At 43.6% G+C, this 19,735-nt stretch overlaps 1 protein-coding gene across 2 annotated transcripts in view; it reads left to right on the top strand.

Moving 5' to 3' along the window:
* PIR (pirin) overlaps positions 1-19,735 on the top strand; it is a 105,349-nt gene that overhangs the window by 1,178 nt on the left and 84,436 nt on the right. For both annotated transcript variants that reach the window (XM_055338858.1, XM_055338857.1), the window contains exons 2-3: positions 652-778; positions 14,258-14,350. In XM_055338858.1, the coding sequence (XP_055194833.1) occupies positions 683-778; positions 14,258-14,350 (189 nt within the window). In that variant the 5' untranslated portion in view covers positions 652-682. The remainder of the gene's footprint in view (positions 1-651; positions 779-14,257; positions 14,351-19,735) is intronic.

The following is a 19,735-nucleotide window of genomic DNA, read 5'->3' as shown; positions in this document are numbered from 1 at the left end:
CGGGACCCCGGGATCACACCCTGAGCTGAAGGCACATGCTCAACCCCTGAGCCACCCAGGCGCCCCATTCCACGTGTTCTAGGGAGATTCACAGACCTCACGGATTTTCTTTGTGTTCCCTTAGTCAACACCCCATAAATCACTCTCAGCCTCGTGGTAGCACCTCCCTCGTGGGGGTAATGCAAGGTTGGGGAGCTTGAGAAATTTCAATGAGATAAAGCAGATAAACGGGCGCCTGCCTGGCCCAGTCAGTGGAACATGCGACTCTTGACCTTGAGGTCAGGAGCTCGAGCCCCACCTTGGGCGTGGAGCCTACTTAAAAAAAAAAAAAGAAAGCAGATAAAATGCTCCTTAGAGGTTAGTAAGTGCCCAGGAGAGAGGCTGTTGCCAAACCATGTAAAAGATGGCTGTGGGATTGCGTGAGATTGCAAACAATTAGTGGCACTAATACATTAGTGCTCATGCGTGCTCACTAACGTTATTGTTCTCGATTTCCTAACCCGGGTCTCGCACAGACTAAGCAGTCAATAGATGGCAGCTGTTAATATTTTGGACAGGCCTGAGTTTAATAGCCTTTATTTGGAAGCCCTTGGATGTGCCCTCCTGATTTTTCCTTCTTGTTGTCCTCCACTGGCCCTCTACCGTCTGCAGCTTGGCAGTGGAGTACTTTCCAGACGTGGACATGGCACCCTCCAAGAAGGTTACCCTGTCCGTGCTGAGCCGGGAGCAGGCCGAGGGGGTTGGAGCCAGGGTCCGCAGGAGCATCGGCAGACCCGAGGTATGCAGGTTGGGGGGCTGCTTCGTGCTTTCCTGCAGAAGGTCCTGGCAGGCCACCGAGAGTTAACTTGGGGAGAGGGGGCCCGGGACCATCAGGAGCTGCCTCGTGGAGGTCCCATCGGGGCCCACTCTCAACTTAGCAGTTAGGGTCCCCGCTGGACTGGCCCCAGGCCGGAGGGGGTTTCTCTAACATGGGTATGGGGTCCTGCCTGCACACAAGGTGCAGCTGAAGCGCCTCCGCCCCCCTCTGCATTCCCTTGTCCCGTGCTGGGTCCCTCTACCAGCCTCAGCATGCACGTCGCCAAAACCCAGCCCCGAGTTTGCTCACCCGCAGTTCAACACACCGGGCAGTAACTTTAGGTCTCACTTCCAGATTCCCGGGGGAGGGCATCTGGTTGGCTCGGTTTGGGTCACGTCTCCACCGCACCCCCCTCCCTTGGCCAATCAGCCTTTCCAGGGATTTGGGTTCATGGAAAAACCACTGACAGTTGGGACTCTGTGGACCTCCTGTGGTGACGGGGGCGCGTGAGGGCTTCTCTCATAGGAGGTGGTTTTAGGTTAGGTGGGTAGACTTCTTTCAGCATGACAGAGCAGTTTTATTTGAAAATGACAGAGGACGTGGGACTTGCAGAAAAGAGAATCTTATTCGCACAGAAAGGTAGCCAAGGGTGGGGTTAGCCCAGGGAACGCGGCGTCCATCACCAGACCAGATTCCAAAAAGATTTTTTTTTTATTGGAGCATAACTGACATGCGACATTGTGTTAGTTTCAGGTGGACAGCATACTGATTTGCCATTTGTATATATTGCAGAACAGTCACCATGATAAGTCTAGTTAGCATCGGTCACCATACATAGTTATAACATTTTTCCTTTGGAAAAATATTTTATTTATTTATTTTTTCATGAGAGACACACAGAGAGAGAGAGAAGCAGAGACACAGGCAGAGGGTGAAGCAGGCTCCCTGCAAAGAGCCCGACGTGGGACTCGATCCCTGGTCTCCAGGATCAGGCCCTGGGCCGAAGGCAGTCACAAAACCGCCGAGCCACCCGGGGACCCCCAGTTATAATATTTTTTCTCGTGATGAAAACTCTTGAGATTTACTGTCTTAGCAACTTTCAAATATGCAATACAATGACCTTAGTTATGGTCACCATGCTGTACATGACATCCCGAGGACTTCCTTGTCTTATAACTTATTTATCTCATCACTGGAAGTTTGTACTTTTGGACTGACCACCTTGACCTATTTCACCCACCCCCCACCCCTCACCTCTGGCGGCAACCACTGAGCTGTGTTCCCTGTGTCTGTGAGCTGGGTTCATTTATTTATTTTTTGATTCCACATGTAAGTGAGACCATATGGTATTTGTCTTTCTCTCTCTGACTTACTTCGCTTAGCAGAATGCCCTCAAAGTCTACCCATGTTGCTGCACATGATAAGATTTCACTTTTTTATGGCTGAATAACATCTCATTGTGTGTGTACGTGCCTGCACACATGTGTCTACGCACACACACCTATGATATTTTCTTTATCCATTCAATGGGCACTTAGGTTGTTTCTATGTCTTGGCTGTTGTGAATAATGCTGCAGTGAACGGGGGGCGGACATCCCACGTTAGTGTTTTCATTTTCTCTGTGTCAACACCCAGAAGCGGGATCGATCGCTGGATCACATGGTAGTCCTATTTTTAATTTTTCGAGGAACCTCCTACTGTTTTCCATAGCGGCTGCACCAATTTACATTCCTACCAACAGTGTACAAGGGTTCCCTTTTCTCTACACCCTTCCCTATACTTGTTATTTTTTGTCTTTTTGATCCTAGCCATTCTGGCAGGTGTGAGGTGATCTCTTACTGTGGTTTGGATTTGCATTTCCCTGATAATGAGTGGTGTTGAGCATCTTCCCTCGCGCCCCGCCCCCCAAATATTTTTGAATAAAGGAAGGAGTATATTAGGGAAATGGATTCTTTTTTTTTTTAATGAGGTCAGTTTGTTTCTCTTCTTAAAATCTGCTCATTTATTCTCATACTCTTTCTGCCATTAGCTTCCTTTTCACCTTTGAATGTCTTTTGGGGCACGTCGGACATTGTTTTCCAAAGGGATACATGCAAACAGGATTATTCTAAAGGGCTAAATCTGCAGTGGATGTTGGGGAGATGCAGATGGATGTGGAATCATATTCTACTAGGCCACATCAACAGAACAATTATAAAGAATTTGGACACCCATTAGTAAACCCATCATTGTTATTGTGTGTTGAAGGTAGCTAATACTTTAATTACTCCATCTGTCAAGACACATCTGCTCAGGGTTTCTTAATTTTTGTGTGTGTGTGTGTGTGTGTGAACCCCGTTGGTGGTCTGATGAAACATACATGTTTCCTCTCAGAATGTTTTTTATCTTTTTAAAAAATGTGTTTATTTATTTGACAGAGAGCGCGCACAAACAGGAAGGGGAGCAGCAGAGGGAGAGGGAGATGCAGACTCCCCACTGAGCAGGGAGCCTGATGTGGGGCTCAATCCCAGGACCCTGAGATCATGACCTGAGCCGAAGGCAGATGCTTCCCCGACTGAGCCACCCAGGCGCCCCAGGATAATATTTTTTAAATGGCATGAAATAAAATACATAGGATTACAAAAGAAAACATATTGAAATACGGCTAGCACAATATTACAAAAGGAATTTGTAATCTAGTAATTTTGCATTAAATAACAAGATTTGGTGGCAGGTCACATAACTACCTGATTTCAAAGCTGCGAGGAGCATGAACAATACAGTTCAGTATACCAGGGTGTCTGAGTGGCACAGTCTGTTAAGCGTCTGGCTCTTGGTTTCAGCTCAGGTTGTGATCTCAGGGTCCCGAGATCGGGTCCCGCGTCGGACTCTGTGCTAGGCGTGGAGCCTGCTTGAGATTCTCTCTCTCCCTCTGCCTCTGCCCGTCCCCCCAAATAACTACATAAGTCTTTAAAAAGTAGTTCAGTATGCCTGCAACAGCTGTCATGTGAGATGAAAACAGCTTTGATTTCTAGTGGTGACAGAGTCACAGGTCCTGGTCATTTACTGTGGTTCTTTGCATTCATGATTAAAGTATTAAATTTCAGTCTGGAGATGGCTGGTGGTGACTCGTGCCCACCAGTGTAAACTGAACCACATACTTGAAAATAGTTAAAGTGGTAAATTTTGTTATGTACATTTTACCACAAAAAAAAAATCTGGAAGAAAAAAATTTTCCGTTAGAGGTTAGTGAAAATAAAGATGTAATGTTTTTCCCAGCCAAGTTTATAGCCGCCCTGGCTTCAATCCATGGTACCCAGGTAAGAGTCCCTGGCTGAAAACCTATGCTTTAAAGACCCCCACATTCTGCTAATTCTGAGGGTCTCCCATGTATGCCACTACCCTCAGGAAAAATATGTGCATTGGAATCATTCCTAATGCCATCATCCTGGTTTAATCACGATTAAGGCAGAGGGTGTTTCCTTTTGTCTCCATATAGTTGTATATTTTACATCATGGGGATCATACAAAATAGACAACATTGTGTCCTTATTTTTTTTTCATTTAACATGGTAACATAAGCACTTCCCATGGTATTATAAATTCATGCACATCTTTTAAAATTTTTTTTTTGAGAGAGAGCCCACATGCAAGGAGGGGGGAAGGGGTAGAGGGAGAGAGAATCTTTTTAAAAATTTTTTTAATTAAAAATTTTTTATTGGAGTTCAATTTGCCAACATATATCATAACACCCAGTGCTCATCCCGTCAAGTGCCCCCCTCAGTGCCTGTCACCCAGTCACCCCAACCCACCGCCCACCTCTCCTTTCATCACCCCTTGTTCATTTCCCAGAGTTAAGAGTCTCTCCTGTTCTGTCTCCCTCACTGATATTTTCACTCACTTTCTCGTCTTTCCCCTTTATTCCCTTTCACTATTTTTTATATTCCCCAAATGAATAAGACCATATAATGTTTGTTCTTCTCTGATTGACTTATTTACTTAGCATAATATCTTCCAGTTGCATCCACGCAGAAGCAAATGGTGGGTATTTGTCATTTCTAATGCCTGAGGAATATTCCATTGTATACATATACCACAGCTTCTTTTTTTTTAACAAATTTATTTTTTATTGGTGTTCAATTTGTCAACATACAGAACAACACCCAGCGCTCATCCCGTCAAGTACCCACCTCAGTGCCCACCACCCAGTCACCCCAACCCCTGCCCACCTCCCCTTCCACCACCCCTAGTTCGTTTCCCAGAGTTAGGAGTCTTTCATGTTCTGTCTCCCTTTCTGATATTTCCCACATATTTTTTCTCCTTTCCCCTTTATTCCCTTTCACTATTATTTATATTCCCCAAATGAATGAGACCATATAATGTTTGTCCTTCTCTGATTGACTTACTTCACTCAGCATAATACCCTCCAGTTCCATCCACATTGAAGCAAATGGTGGGTATTTGTCGTTTCTCATGGCTGAGGAATATTCCATTGTATCCATAGACCACAGCTTCTTCATACATTCATCTTTCGATGGACACCGAGGCTCCTTCCACAGTCTGGCTATTGTGGACACTGCTGCTATAAACATTGGGGTGCAGGTGTCCCGGCGTTTCACTGCATCTGTATCTTTGGGGTAAATCCCCAACAATGCAATTGCTGGTTCGTAGGGCAGGTCTATTTTTAACTCTTTGAGGAACCTCCACACAGTTTTCAGAGTGGCTGCACCAGTTCCCATTCCCACCAACAGTGCAGGAGGGTTCCCCTTTCTCCACATCCTCTCCAACAGTTGTTGTTTCCTGTCCTGTTAATGTTCCCCATTCTCACTGGTGTGAGGTGGTATCTCATGGTGTTTTTGATTTGTATTTCCCTGATGGTCAATGATGCGGAGCATGTTCTCATGTGCTTGTTGGCCATGTCTATGTCTTCCTCTGTGAGATTTCTGTTCATGTCTTTTGCCCATTTCATGATTGGATTGTTTGTTTCTTTGCTGTTGAGTTTAATAAGTTCTTTATACATCTTGGATACTAGCCCTTTATCTGATATGTCATTTGCAAATAGCTTCTCCCATTCTGTAGGTTGTCTTTGAGTTTTGTTGACTGTTTCTTTTGCTGTGCAGAAGCTTTTTATCTTGATTAAGTCCCAATAATTCATTTTTGCCTTTGTTTCCCTTGCCTTCATGGATGTATCTTACAAGAAGTTCCTGTGGCCAAGTTCAAAAAGGGTGTTGCCTGTGTTCTCCTCTAGGATTTTGATGGATTCTTGTCATTTAGAGTTTCTTTTTTTGTGTCTGGTGTAAGAGAATGGTCTAGTTTCATTCTTCTGCACGTGGCTGTCCAATTTCCCCAGCACCATTTGTTGAAGAGACTGTCCTTTTTCCAGTGGATAGTCTTTCCTGCTTTGTCGAATATTAGTTGACCATAGAATTGAGGGCCCATTCCTGGGTTCTCTATTCTGTTCCATTGGTCTATGTGTCTGTTTTTGTGCCAGTCCCACACTGTCTTGATGACCACAGCTTTGTAGTACAACCTGAAAACTGGCATTTTGATGCCCCCAGCTATGGTTTTCTTTTTTAATATTCCCCTGGCTACTTGGGGTCTTTTCTGATTCTACACAAATCTTAAAATGATTTGTTCCAACTCTCTGAAGAAAGTCCATGGTATTTTGATAGGGATTGCATTAAATGTGTAAATTGCCCTGGGTAGCATTGACATTTTCACAATATTAATTCTGCCAATCCATGAGCATGGAATATTTTTCCATCTCTTTGTGTCTTCCTCAATTACTTTCAGAAGTGTTCTGTAGTTTTGAGGGTATAGATCCTTTATCTCTTTGGTTAGGTTTATTCCTAGGTATCTTATGCTTTTGGGCGCAATTGTAAATGGGATTGACTCCTTAATTTCTCTTTCTTCAGTCTCATTGTTAGTGTATAGAAATGCCACTGATTTATGGGCATTAATTTTGTATCCTGCCACACTGCCAATTTGTATGATTACTAGCAATCTTGGGGTGGAGTCTTTCGGGTTTTCTATGTACAGTATCATGTCATCTGTGAAGAGGGAGAGTTTGACTTCTTCTTTGCCAGTTTGAATGCCTTTTATTTCTTTTTGTTGCCTGATTGCTGAGGCTAGGACTTCTAGTACTATGTTGAATAGCAGTGGTGAGAGTGGACATCCCTGTCTTGTTCCTGATCTTAGGGGAAAGGCTCCCAGTGCTTCCCCATTGAGAATGATATTTGCTGTGGGCTTTTTGTAGATGGCTTTTAAGATGCTGAGGAATGTTCCCTCTATCCCTACACTCTGAAGGGTTTTGATCAGGAATGGATGCTGTATTTTGTCAAATGCTTTCTCTGCATCTATTGAGAGGATCATATGGTTCTTGTCTTTTCTCTTGTTGATACGATCTATTACATTGATGGCTTTATGAGTATTGAACCAGCCTTGCATCCTGGGGATAAATACCACTTGGTCATGGTGAATAATCTTCTTAATGTATTGTTGGATCCTATTGGCTAGTATCTTGAGAATTTTTGCATCTGTGTTCATCAGGGATATTGGTCTATAATTCTCCTTTTTGGTGGGGTCTTTGTCTGGTTTTGGAATTAAGGTGATGCTGGCCTCATAGAACGAGTTTGGAAGTATTCCATCTTTTTCTATCTTCTGAACAGCTTTAGTAGAATAGGTATTGTTTCTTCTATAAATGTTTGATAGAATTCCCCTGGGAAGCCATCTGACCCTGGACTTTTGTGTCTTGGGAGGTTTTTGATGACTGCTTCCATTTCCTCCCTGGTTATCGGCCTGTTCAGGTTTTCCATTTCTTCCTGTTCCAGTTTTGGTAGTTTGTGGTTTTCCAGAAATGCATCCATTTCTTCTAGATTGCCTAATTTATTGGCATATAGCTGCTCATAAGTTTTTAATATCGTTTGTATTTCCTTGGTATTGGTAGTGATTGGAGAGAGAGAATCTTAAGCAGACTCCATGCCCAGTGCAGAGCCCAGCGTGGGACTCGATCTCATGACCCTGAGATCACGACCTGAGCCCAAATCAGGAGTTGGACACTTAACCAACTGAGTTACCCAGGCACCCCCTTCATGAACATCATTTAAATAACAATGATGTGTTCCAGTTATTGTCTTACTCATGGACCTATTTTTGACCATTTAAATTGTCACCATATTTTTCAGTACCCTGCACCCTACCGGCTTATCAGAAAGGTCGACAACCTAACCTTCCAGTCAGCAGAGAAGGAAAGCACCCATCTGGTTTCAGGGCAGTTACCTTTCCAACTTCTTGCAGCAAGGCTTTGTCTCTGAAGAAACACCTCAGACACTTTGGAACCCAGAGCTGTGTTAGTGTAGAATTGACAACAGTGTTTGGTATTAGTGGCCCTAAGTGACATGTTCCATATTGCTGTGAATGAGGTAGTAGAGGAATTTACAAAGCTTTCACTGAGCCTTTGGGTGATGAACATAAAGAAGAGATGGAGCGGGGCTGGCTCGCACCATTCATTATAATTCTGTGTGGGCCGAAGCAGCCAAGCTGGAATTCAAGTGACTGCATAGCATGGTTTGAGCGGCTTGAGCATAGCATGGTCTGTGCTCCCAATGGGAGGGAAGCCCACTACTCCTTTGTACTTGCCTCTGTGCTCCACTGCCCTTCCCTCTGGACACCCCTTGGTGGAAAGTGATTTTCCTGGGACCCCCTCTTATACGTATTTGTTTTGTCAGGAAGAATTTTGAACACAGAAAAGTAGAGAGAAGAGAGAGTATAATGAACCTCCATGTACCCAACATCCACAGTGATCAACTCCCAGACATCCTGGTTTCCTCTATATTCCCCCATGTGTTCCTGTACTCAGGGTATTTTAAAAGCAAATTGTTTCATTTTACTTTTAAATATTTCAGTTTGTGTCTCTAAAAGATAGGAACTTTAAGAGATAAGAAAGACCTATATTTATAAAGCTTTAAATCCCATTACACACTTAAAAATTTATTAAGAGTCCCCTACTATCATCAAATAACCTTGACTAACCTCGGTCCTGATTGACGCAGCCTCTAGGTGGCGCCCTCCATTAGCAGGGTCCCTGGAAGTTGAGTCACGGTAGAGGGGCGTAGAGTCAGTCATAGGGCAAATGCATTCAAAGCCGAGTCTGATCCAGGTCTGGACTACATGGGGGCAGTTTCCTTCTACCTTTCCATCGTTCCCGTTGGGCCCCTTCTAGGTGCTGAGTAGGCCCAGGAGGTAGTCTAAGCTGCTGGAGTCGGCCTTCCATGGCCTTCTCCCTTCTGCTGCCATGTTGCCTTGATACAGGCTGGGGTTTGGTTGGGTGTTGGGCGGGTGGGATCTCAGCTGGTTCCAGGCTGCCACCACAGGCATTATTACTCTTCTATCAAGGTCAGGTTCAGCTGTGTGACTACCCAAAAGTAGACAGTCTAGGGTGGGCCTCAAGGCTCCCCACTTTTCAGAGACCCATGCTTATTCTAAGTCCATCATTTTTATTTTTAAATTTTTAAAAAAGATTTTATTTATTTATTCATAAGAGACATACACAGAAAGAGAGAGAGGCAGAGACACAGGCAGAGGGAGAAGCAGGCTCCATGCAGGGAGCCCGACGTGGGACTCGATCCCGGGTCTCTAGGATCATGCCCTGGGCTGAAGGCGGTGCTAAATCGCTGAGCCACCCGGGCTGCCCTAGTTCATCATTTTTAGAACGTTCTCAGTACACCACCTTATGGCCCAAGACAGCTGTTGGGGAAATAGCAACCACTTGCCCTTGGGCGCAGAGAGGAGCAAGAAGGGAAAGAGCAAAAGGAGAGGTCCCAGCTGTCCACTCCTTTTTTAGATGTAAAGGATTTCCCTGAAAGGCCCACCCAGCGACTTCTACCTACCTCTCATTAGCCGGAGTCAGTCAAAGGACCAGACCCAGCTACAAGGGTTACTAGGGGCCTGACTCAAGTCCCACTTGGGATGTCTGTAGTACCTCCTATACACACAGAATTATTCTAGATTCAGTGGAGCATCATAACAAAGCATGATGTTGGCGCTCTCCGCATGGAATTGACCTTCCTGGTAGCTACATGCAGTTCTTCCTGATTTATTTATTTTTATTTTTTAAAAAAGGTTTTAAAAGATTTTATTTATTTATTCATGAGAGAGGCAGAGACATAGGCAGAGGGAGAAGCAGGCTCCATGCAGGGAGCCCGACGTGGGACTCAATCCCAGGACTCTGGGATCATGCCCTGAACCAAAGGTAGATGCTCAACCACTGAGCCACCCAGGTGTCCCTCTTCCTGATTTAAATAGAACACCAGGCAGCTGGAGCTTTATAGAGGGAGTGCCACACACTTGGGATGGTGGCCACAGGTTTTGACTGGCCTTCTTCAAACATCAACAGAAATAGCCTGGAAGCTGCCACCTGAATTTGGCTGCTAAAGGATTTGGAACGGTGTGAAGGAAAGGAAATTTGGCTCCAAAACTTCGAAAAGATCATCAGCTGTGAATGAGGTGGTGACCAAGTCAAAACGTAGAGAATCCAAGCGCTCATGTCAATCAGATCCTGCCTACAGATCACATGTTTCTTTGACATGCCCTTGAATACTCGCTGAATGCTTACAGAATGTTAGGAACTTTATTTTTAAGATTTTATTTATTTATTTGTTTGTTTGTTTGTTTGTTTGTTTGACTGGGGCTGAGGGGGCATGAGCAGGAAGAAGGAGAGGGAGAAGCAGGCTCCCTACTGAACAGGGAGCCCAACGCAGGGACCTGAGCTACAGGCAGATGATTAACTGTCTGAGCCACCCACGTGCCCCTAGAATGTGAGGAACTTTAATAAGGCCTGCTACCCAACCGCGCAGATCACACTTTAGTACGAGGTACATCTTGCTTGTTGGAGGAAGAGTGTCTCACACGTGAACCCCATCTTTTGGCCATAAACACTTGATCCTTCTGGCTCTCTTCAGTCAGTCCCTGGCTTCGGCAGGCTTTTCCTTGTGCTGCCTTTCTTCCTGTGTGTGTCCCTGTGTCATGCATTGGTGACCAGATGGCTCGAATGTGCAATCAGTATAGAACAAACAGTACTTTCCAAGCGATGACTAACTCTTGTTCTGTGAGCGATGGATGGTGATGAGGGTGGGCCTGGAAAATAGGAACCTCTGCTTTTCACGATTTATTTAACAGCAGCACATATTTGGTCATGTGAATCTCTCTTCATTTTTTTACTTGTGTGTGTTATAGTATTTGTACTTTTCTACTGAAGTATATTTGATGGCATATTAGTTTAGGTGTACCACACAGTGATTTGATATTTATATACATTACAAAATGCTCGCCACCCCAAGTGTAGTCACCACCTGTCAGCATACGGCGGTTACAGCATTATTGACTATATTCCCTAGGCTGTGCTCTATATCCCCATGACTTCTTTATTTTATAACTCGTAATTTGTGCCTCTTAATCCCTTGTATCTATCTTTTGGACACACCAAACTGATACCGAGAAGCAATACATACTCATCTCATCCTTACCCACATTTTCATACCGTAGCACCCTAATAGCGTAGAACTAAAAAGCCATCTTGAAAAGCCATCTGCACCCTTTCTTTTGCAGGTGGGGACTTTGTGGCTCAGAGATTTGTAGGCGTTTGGTAGCAGATCCCACTCATCTGTGTCAGACCTGCTGCACTCCAGGCATTGGCCCAGCTGCTTTACATTCATTGCTTCCAGTCCTTTGAGCCACAGAGTATCCTGAGAGAGGAAAAATAAATAATAAGATAGGAGAATTTTCACCCTCTCCTCCCAACCCCAGTTCCATTCATGGGCTTTCATTGAGCTGAAGTGGAGTTATGAGCGATGGGGTAAGATTGAAAAGATCCAACCAAGATTGCTTTTCACTGGAAGGGGCAGAGAGTTCACGGTGGAAGAGACAGTCCATTCAGAAGGTGTGAGGGGAGGAGAAGAGGAGCACCCTCCTGAGGGTGTGAGGAGTCAAGTGAGGGAAGATGGAAACACAGGGGACATGCTGGACAGCAGTGAGGGCAGTTTGAAATGTAGAAGTTGAGACGCCTTCTTGGGTGATTGGGTGAGAAGTCAATAAATGTTTTGCTTTTTGGTTACTTTTTAACGTTTCACTGCATTTCCTGCGGACACACTGGACTGAGATGGGCTGCAAAGTGGCCCAAGCTTTTTACGGGTGACAGTCCACATTTTAAAGTGGAGACTTGGCTAGGTGAAAAACTTGCAGTGGCTTGTCGAATTTCTGTGTGTGCACAGTATCTGGTGTGTGTGTGTGTGTGTGTGTGTACACGTGTGTGTATTTTTTCCTATGGAAAGTGAAAATAAGAGAGTCAAAACTGGACACAGGGACAAAGAGAGGGCCTAGTACCCTCATGTCAAGCAATATGACCGAGTAGGTACGCTGAAACACACAACTTAAAAACGTAATTAGCTCAGCTGCCAGGAAGCTGGAGAAATCCTGAGAGTCCGAAAACAATGAGAAAGAAAGAAGAAAGTCTGAAAAGTTTCATGGCCATAATGCAGTGGAGTCAGTATTTTAACAGTCTGTTATAAAGACAACAGGTCCAGAAGATTTTACAGATTTCACCCAATATTTAAGATACGGAAAACTCCGGTACCGCACAAACTGTCCAGGAGCTGAAGCTCCAGGGAGTCTTGACATCACTTCATTAAACAATGTTGCCTTACAGTCAAGACCAGACAAGGACAGCAAGTGAAAGGATAATGACATCGCTTTTATGCACATTTTTGCAAGAGTCATTAGCAAAAGATTAACCACCCAGATACGGCAGTGTATAAAAAAGATAATACATCACGAACAAACTTTGGATTGTCAGGACCTAGCAAATTTGGCTTAATGTTAGAAAATCTAGTTATGTACTTTACCACCACTGAGAGATGAAAGGAGAGAAAAGTATCTCAGGAGTGCAGAAAAAGCATTCAATAAAATTCAGCACCTGTGTCTATCCAAAAAATCCATAAACTAAAAATGGAAGGGGAAGACTTTCATCTTACGAAGGGAATCTGCAAAAAACTTGCGTTAAACAACCTGTGTGCTGGTGAATCTTGAAAAAGCAATCTTAAAATCAGGAAGAAAACAAGGACATCTATTTACCATCATTTCTACTCAGCCTTGTTGTAGACACACTAGCTTGCAAAAAGACCAGAAAAAGAAATAGAACATGTAAGGATTGCAAATGAAGGGGGAAAAAAACCTCAGTTATTTATTTGTTGATGGGTGTTGGTTGGAATATTATTCCCAGATAGTCACTGCCCCCCACCAAGGGATTGTACACTCACACCCACTTTTAGGTGCATTACTGGTGAGTCCCATAGGCAGGGTTTGAGTGTGGTCCTCCTGCCTTGGGCTTGGCCATGTCACATGCTGTGACCAATGGGACATGTTAATGTGATTGTGTGCTGTTGGCTTGGCTTCCATTTGCTCTTGTCCTTGGTTATAAGAACAGCATGTCCTAGAAGGTGGCCACTATTTCAGCTTGTGCTCGAGAATGAGAATCCATGTGGAGACCAGCCAAGCCTAGCAGAACCCAGAAAAACAGCAGCCTGGCACAGCTTTAATCTAATGCAGGCAACAAGTGATTTGTGAACTACTGAGCAAAAAGCTCATTGATAAATACACCGGTGATCTGAATGTCCCCGAAAAAACCCCAAAAGAAGCTATGGATAGATTATTAAAATTAATAAGAGCTTAGTGATGTTCAAAAATCACCTTTCTATTCACATTTTTATTCCCTAGTAGCATACTGTTCAAAAACAAAATAAAAAAATCCTATTTATGATGTCATTAAAAACATTACCTATAAAATTTTTAAAAAAATATGTATGGAGGAAATTATGAATCCTATTAAGAGACATTTTAAAAGCCCCAAATAGGGATGCCTGGGTGGCTCAGTGGTTGAGTGTCTGCCTTCGGCCCAGGGCGTGATCCCAGGGTCCTGGGATCAAGTCCCGCATCAGGCTCTCCACAGGGAGCCTGCTTCTCCCTCCGCCTGTGTCTCTGCCTCTCTCTCTCTCTCTCATGAATAAATAAATCTTAAAAAAATAAATAAAAGCCGCAGATAGATGGAGTTAACTGTTTATGTATAGGAAACCTCAATATTATATAAATGTCAACCTTCTCCAGGGGGGGCCTGAAGTCCCTGATATTTTGATTCTGTTTAGGAGAGACAGTATCTTGTTTGTGCTTAACCATTTAGTCTTAGATGATCATGAAATGTTTTTCCTCTCTTTGTATTTCTTATAAAATCAGCTCTTTAACTTAGTCCTTGTGTGTGTGTGTGTGTGTGTGCGTGCGCGCAAGGAGTTCTTTCCCAAAAGTAATTTTCATTGCAGAAGTTTCTCATTAGCTATGTCGTTCTCAGTGAGTTTTGCTAGATCTGTCCATGAATATAGCCCCTACTATGTGGTTTAAAAGGCATGTCTAATCTGCTGGATTTAATTTTTATTTCAGTTAAAAAATCTGGATCCATTTTTGCTGTTTGATGAATTTAAAGGCGGTAGACCAGGCGGATTTCCTGATCACCCACATCGAGGTTTTGAGACGGTAAGTAAAATAATTTGACTACAAAAGTGAGTATCTTTAAATTTGCCTCTGTTATTAAATCTAGTAATCATTTCTTTTTTTAAAGACATATTTATTTGAGAAAGTGCACATAGGGGAGGGGGGAAGGAGAGGGAGAGAAAGTCTTAAGCAGATTCTGAGCTGAGCACGGAGCCCTCTCAGGGCTTGACCTCATGACCCTGAGATCACAGCCTGAGCTGAAACCAAGAGTTGGACACTCAACCAACTGTGCCACCCAGGTGCCTCAAAACCTAATGGTCACTTCTTTTAAAAAAATATTTATTTAAGTAATCTCTACACCCAAGTGGGGCTTGAACTCATGACCTTTTTTTTTTAAAAAAAAGATTTTATTTATTTATTCATGAGAGACAGAGAGAGAGAGAGAGAGGCAGAGACACAGGCAGAGGGAGAAGCAGGCTCCATACAGGGAGCCCGACGTGGGACTCGATCCCGGGTCTTCAGGATCACGCCCTGGGCTGAAGGTGGCGCTAAACTGCTGAGGCACCCAGGGATCCCGAACTCATGACCTTGAGATCAAGAGTCGCATACTCTTCTGACTCAGCCAGCTAGGTGCCTTTAGTAATAACTTCTAATAGAAAATTCAAAGTTAGAAACAATGAATAATAGTTAAATTAATTTATAAGTTCTTAGCTGTAGACCAGCTACTATGGCAAGCCACATATGTCACACAAAGCATATTCAAATTTAAATATTTGCTGTTTTGAGGACGCCTGGGTGGCTCAGCGGTTGAGCCTCTGCCTTCAGCCCAGGGCATGATCCCAGGGTCCTGGGATCGAGTCCCACATAGGGCTCCCTGCATGGAGCCTGCTTCTCTCTCTGCCTATATTACTGCCTCTCTCTCTCTCTCTCTCTCTGTCATGAATAAATAAATAAATCTTTAAAAAATAAATACTTGTTGTTTTTAATATTCTTTGAACTGGTGCCACTGGAAACATTTTTATTTGAGCAGTTAATAAAGAGCAAGAATTGGCTTCTGGCGCACCTGGATGGCTCAGTCGGTTGGGCATCAGACTCTTGATTTCACCTCAGGTCATGATTTCTGAGTTGTGAGATTGAGCCCCATGTGGGGCTTAATGCACTGGGCTTGGAGTCTGCTTGGGATTCTCTCCCTCTCCCTTTACCCCTCTCCCACTTCCTCTCAAAAAATATACATACTTTTTTGATATACATAAATTAAAAAGAAATGGACTTCTTAAAATTTCTATTTAATTAAAATAATTTGTGAGAGAAGAAACAATTTAAGTTGTGATTTAAATACTTTTATGTAGAAAATGCATTTTTCTTCAAAAATATTCAGAAATGATTAATCTCACGTAGTATTTTTTAAAAAATTTATTTATTCATGAGAGACACAGAGAGAGAGAGACAGAGACAGAGACACAGGCAGGGGGAGAAGCAGGCTCTATGCAGGGAGCCCAACGCAGGACTCGATCCCAGGTCTCCAGGATCACACCCTGGTGATCTGAAGGCGGCACTAAATTGCTGAACCACCCGGGCTGCCCAATCTCATGTAATATTTTAAACTCCAAAGACAATCTAAGAACACTATTAGTATTTAAAATCAATTCTAAGGAATTATAGAATCGAGGGCTGAAATGGAATATAGCCTAAAAATCAGGATTTTAAGGTCAGACTGATACATTTACAAATTTAACTAAGATTTGTAGAGATTAAAAAAAACAAAAAAAAAACAAAAATAAAAGATTTGTAGAGATTGTGCTGAACACTTATTTTCCATTTGAGATAGGGAGATAAAAATGTATAATACAGTATTGTGGCACTTTGAAAGATTCTTATTCTCCACATGTACCTATATTCTGGGAAAGCGTAGGGACAGTTAAGAAGAAACTGCTACCATCTGCTCCGTGGGAGGAACCTGTATTAGGAAACAGACTGGGGCTCAGTGTGTTTGTCAAGCCAATTGTTGAATGTGTAAATATTTACTAAAGACTGGCGACATGCAGATATTGGTGTCAGGCGATCTTTTGTAGATTGGGTGTGTGTGTTCGTGTGTTGGGGAGCGTGGGTGGCAGGCGGGAGGGAGGCTAAGGAAGAAGGAGACTTGGCCCCTGTTCGCCTCTAGTTTGCAATCTGGTTAGGGAGGTGAAAGACGGACCAGTAAAGAGTTAACCACTGCAGTGTCAAGGTTGAGTAAACCAAGAAGCTTCTGGAAATAATATAAAGGCTCAAGGTAGTTGGACCGGTCTCCCTCCCTCACTTAGCCATTGGGCTTCCAATTCTCTTCTCTGTTAGCACTTTGGGGGTGTTGTGTCTTGCCTTACAGCAGTCATGGAAGCCATTCCTTTTACTTACCCTCCACCCCCCCGTGCTGCATTCTGACTTGGGTCCCTGAGCACGTCTCCGCACTGTGCTCCTCTGCTTCTGGTATCAGGCTGTTCTCACCACTTTCACAGCTCCAGTTGTAATAATCCCTCAAGGTCTTTTCAGATGTCACTGTCTCCATCAAGTTTCACGAGACAATCTCAAGAGGGGACACTTCTTTCTCCTTCGCTTGGTCCCCACAGCATTCTATTTTTACTAGTCTCCTGCACATTAAATCTTTACGGTGGCCTCGATCCTATTCTGTCATGTATTAGAGTTAGGAGTTGCCTCAACCTCCCCTCCCATGGTCAAGAGCACTGTAAATTGCTTCAGCTGAGATAATCCCATGCCTCTCCGTGTTCTGCAGCTGGAGACACTCAGTACCTACTGGCTGAGTGTAATTGGATAATAACAACAGAATTTTCGCTAAAGACGATGAATGTATTAAATAAAACCAGTGATGGCACACATTGCTTTCTTCCCCATTGTGAAAAGGAAACTTAATTTCCTTTACAACTTGCAATGTGTAAATTGTGAGGTGCTCAACTTTAAACCGGGAAGGAGTTCAGCTCTAGAACATTAGTATTTGGCCCTTTACTTTTGAGTAAGAATTTTCCTTAAAACGAAAGGTATAATTACAGTCAGTACTCATTATTTGCGGATTCTGTATTCGTGAATTCATCTACTCGCTAACATTTATTTGTGACCCCGGACTCCGCACTTGTGGTGTTTCTGCTGTCATCGTGGGCAAGCGCAGAGCGGGTCAGTGTGAGCATTGCCAGCTGGGGATGGGCGAGGCCCCACTGCCTTCTTGTTTCAGCTCGCGAGCTGTGAACAGGTGTTTTGGAGGTCTGCCTAATGCCACATCTTTCACATTTGTGTGCTTTCTGTTGGTGATTTGGCTGTTTAAAATAGTCCCCAGGTATAGCACCAGAGTGCTGTCTAGTGTTCCTGGGTACAAGGTGGCCGTGATGTGCCTTCCAGAGAAAGGAGGCATGTTAGTTCTGTTCAGGGGTGAGGTAGAGGGATGCTTGCTGTGAGTTCAATGTTAGTGAATCAATTATATATATACTATAGGTGTATAGGTGTATTATATATGTATATTATACATATAATGTATATATAAATAAATGAAATGTCTTTAAACAGAAAACACACATGAAACAAGGTTATATATTGATTGGTTGATGAAAATGTGGTTGGAGACTCCACAGGACCAGACCCTGTATTTCCCCAAGAGTGGTGTGGTGGTTCAGCGTACCAGTTTTTCCCAGGGTGTTGGTAAGCCGAGGGCTCCTCTGTCTCTTAATGGGAATGTTAACAACCTACAGTTCAAAACCAGGCCCGCTTGTAGACTCTCATCAACTCCTCCTGGCTCATTTTCTACAGGCTTGGTGTAAAGTTTGAAAAGGCTAATTAGTATAAAGAACAGAGCCGGGGCAGGCCGGGTGGCTCAGCGGTTTAGCGCCTGCCTTTGGCTCAGGTTGTGATCCTGGAGTCCCGGGATCGAGTCCCACGTCAGGCTCCCTGCATGGAGCCTGCTTCTCTCTCTGCCTGTGTCTCTGCCTCTCTCTCTCTCTCTCTCTCTCTCAAGAATGAGTGAATAAAATCTAAAAAAAAAAAAAAAGAACAGAGCCAGGGGGCGCTCAGGTGGTTAAGTGTCTGCCCTTCAGCTCAGGTCATGATCCCGGGGCCCTAGGATGGAGCCCGCATCAGGCCCCCTGCTCAGCGGGGGTTTCCGTCTCCCTCCCTCTCCCTCTCCCTCCCCCCCACACTCAAGATCACTTTCTCAAATAAATAAATACAATCTTAAAAAAAAAAAACCAGAATCACCTGCTATGCTGCCTTGCTGTCCAGAAACAGGTATCATTGCTTTGATGAATTTTCTTTCGGTACTTTTTTCCTGGTATCATGCTGTACGTTTTCTGCCTTTTTTTCATTTAACATTATATTGTTAGTATTTTCCTCATATTCGAAAAACTAATCTTTTAAGCACCACCCGTGAAGGTTGTACCAATTGACATTACCACGGCAATGTATGAGGAGGGTGCCTGTCTTCCCTCAGCATCACCAACATCATATATTTGTCCAGTTTTTCTTTACCTTTGCCATTTTGACAAGTGAAAAAGAATACCTCGTTGTAGTCTTAATTTACATTTCTCTTATCTGAACAAGGTTGAGTATCTTTTCTTTTTAAATATTTGTTTACCTTCCATATATATATATGCTTGGCCTATTTTTTTTCTTTTGGGTTGCTGGCATTCTTATGGTGTTCTAGAAGCTTCTGTGTTAAGGAAATCAGGCCCTTCTCAGTGATAGGAGTTGCAGTAGTGTTAAGACGGATTAGGCTGGTTTTGCCTGCCCCCAAAGGTAAACCTTTGGATACAAAGCATACACACAAACCAATAGAAGGAAGAACTTTCTAATAAACATAGACTATATATATATAAATATATATATAAAATATAGAATAGGCTTCCCGAATCAAAGTGAGTTTCTTATGCCTGGAGAAATATAAGCATTCACGGAATGTTAACATAATGGGTGTGTTTTCAGGATTAGTGGTCCTCAAAATAGGGTGTGTGCTACATAAGTCAGTGCTGTGCTGATGGACATTAATTTTTTTAAAGGCTTTATTTATTTATTCATGAGAGACACAGAAACGTAGAGACACGTTTACTTTGGCAGAGGGAGAAGCAGACTCCCTGCGGGGAGCCTGATGCGGGACTCCATCCCAGGACCCCAGGATCACGACCTGAGCCAAAGGCAGACGCTCAACCACTGAGCCACCCAGGTGCCCCCGATGGACATTAATTTTTTTTTTAATTTTATTTATTTATTCATGAGAGACACACAGAGAGGCAGAGACACAGGCAGAGGGAGAAGCAGGGTCCATGCAGGGAGCCCGATGTGGGACTCGATCCCAGGACTCCAGGATCACGCCCTGGGTCGAAGGCAGGCGCCAAACCGCTAAGCCACCCAGGGATCCCCGGACATTATTTTTTTAAGATAAAAATGCAATTA

Source organism: Nyctereutes procyonoides, unplaced genomic scaffold (genome assembly GCF_905146905.1).
Source record: "Nyctereutes procyonoides isolate TBG_1078 unplaced genomic scaffold, NYPRO_anot_genome, whole genome shotgun sequence".
NCBI lineage: Eukaryota > Metazoa > Chordata > Mammalia > Carnivora > Canidae > Nyctereutes > Nyctereutes procyonoides.
Note: the sequence above shows the minus strand (reverse complement) of the source record. Positions and strands in the feature narration are given on the sequence as shown.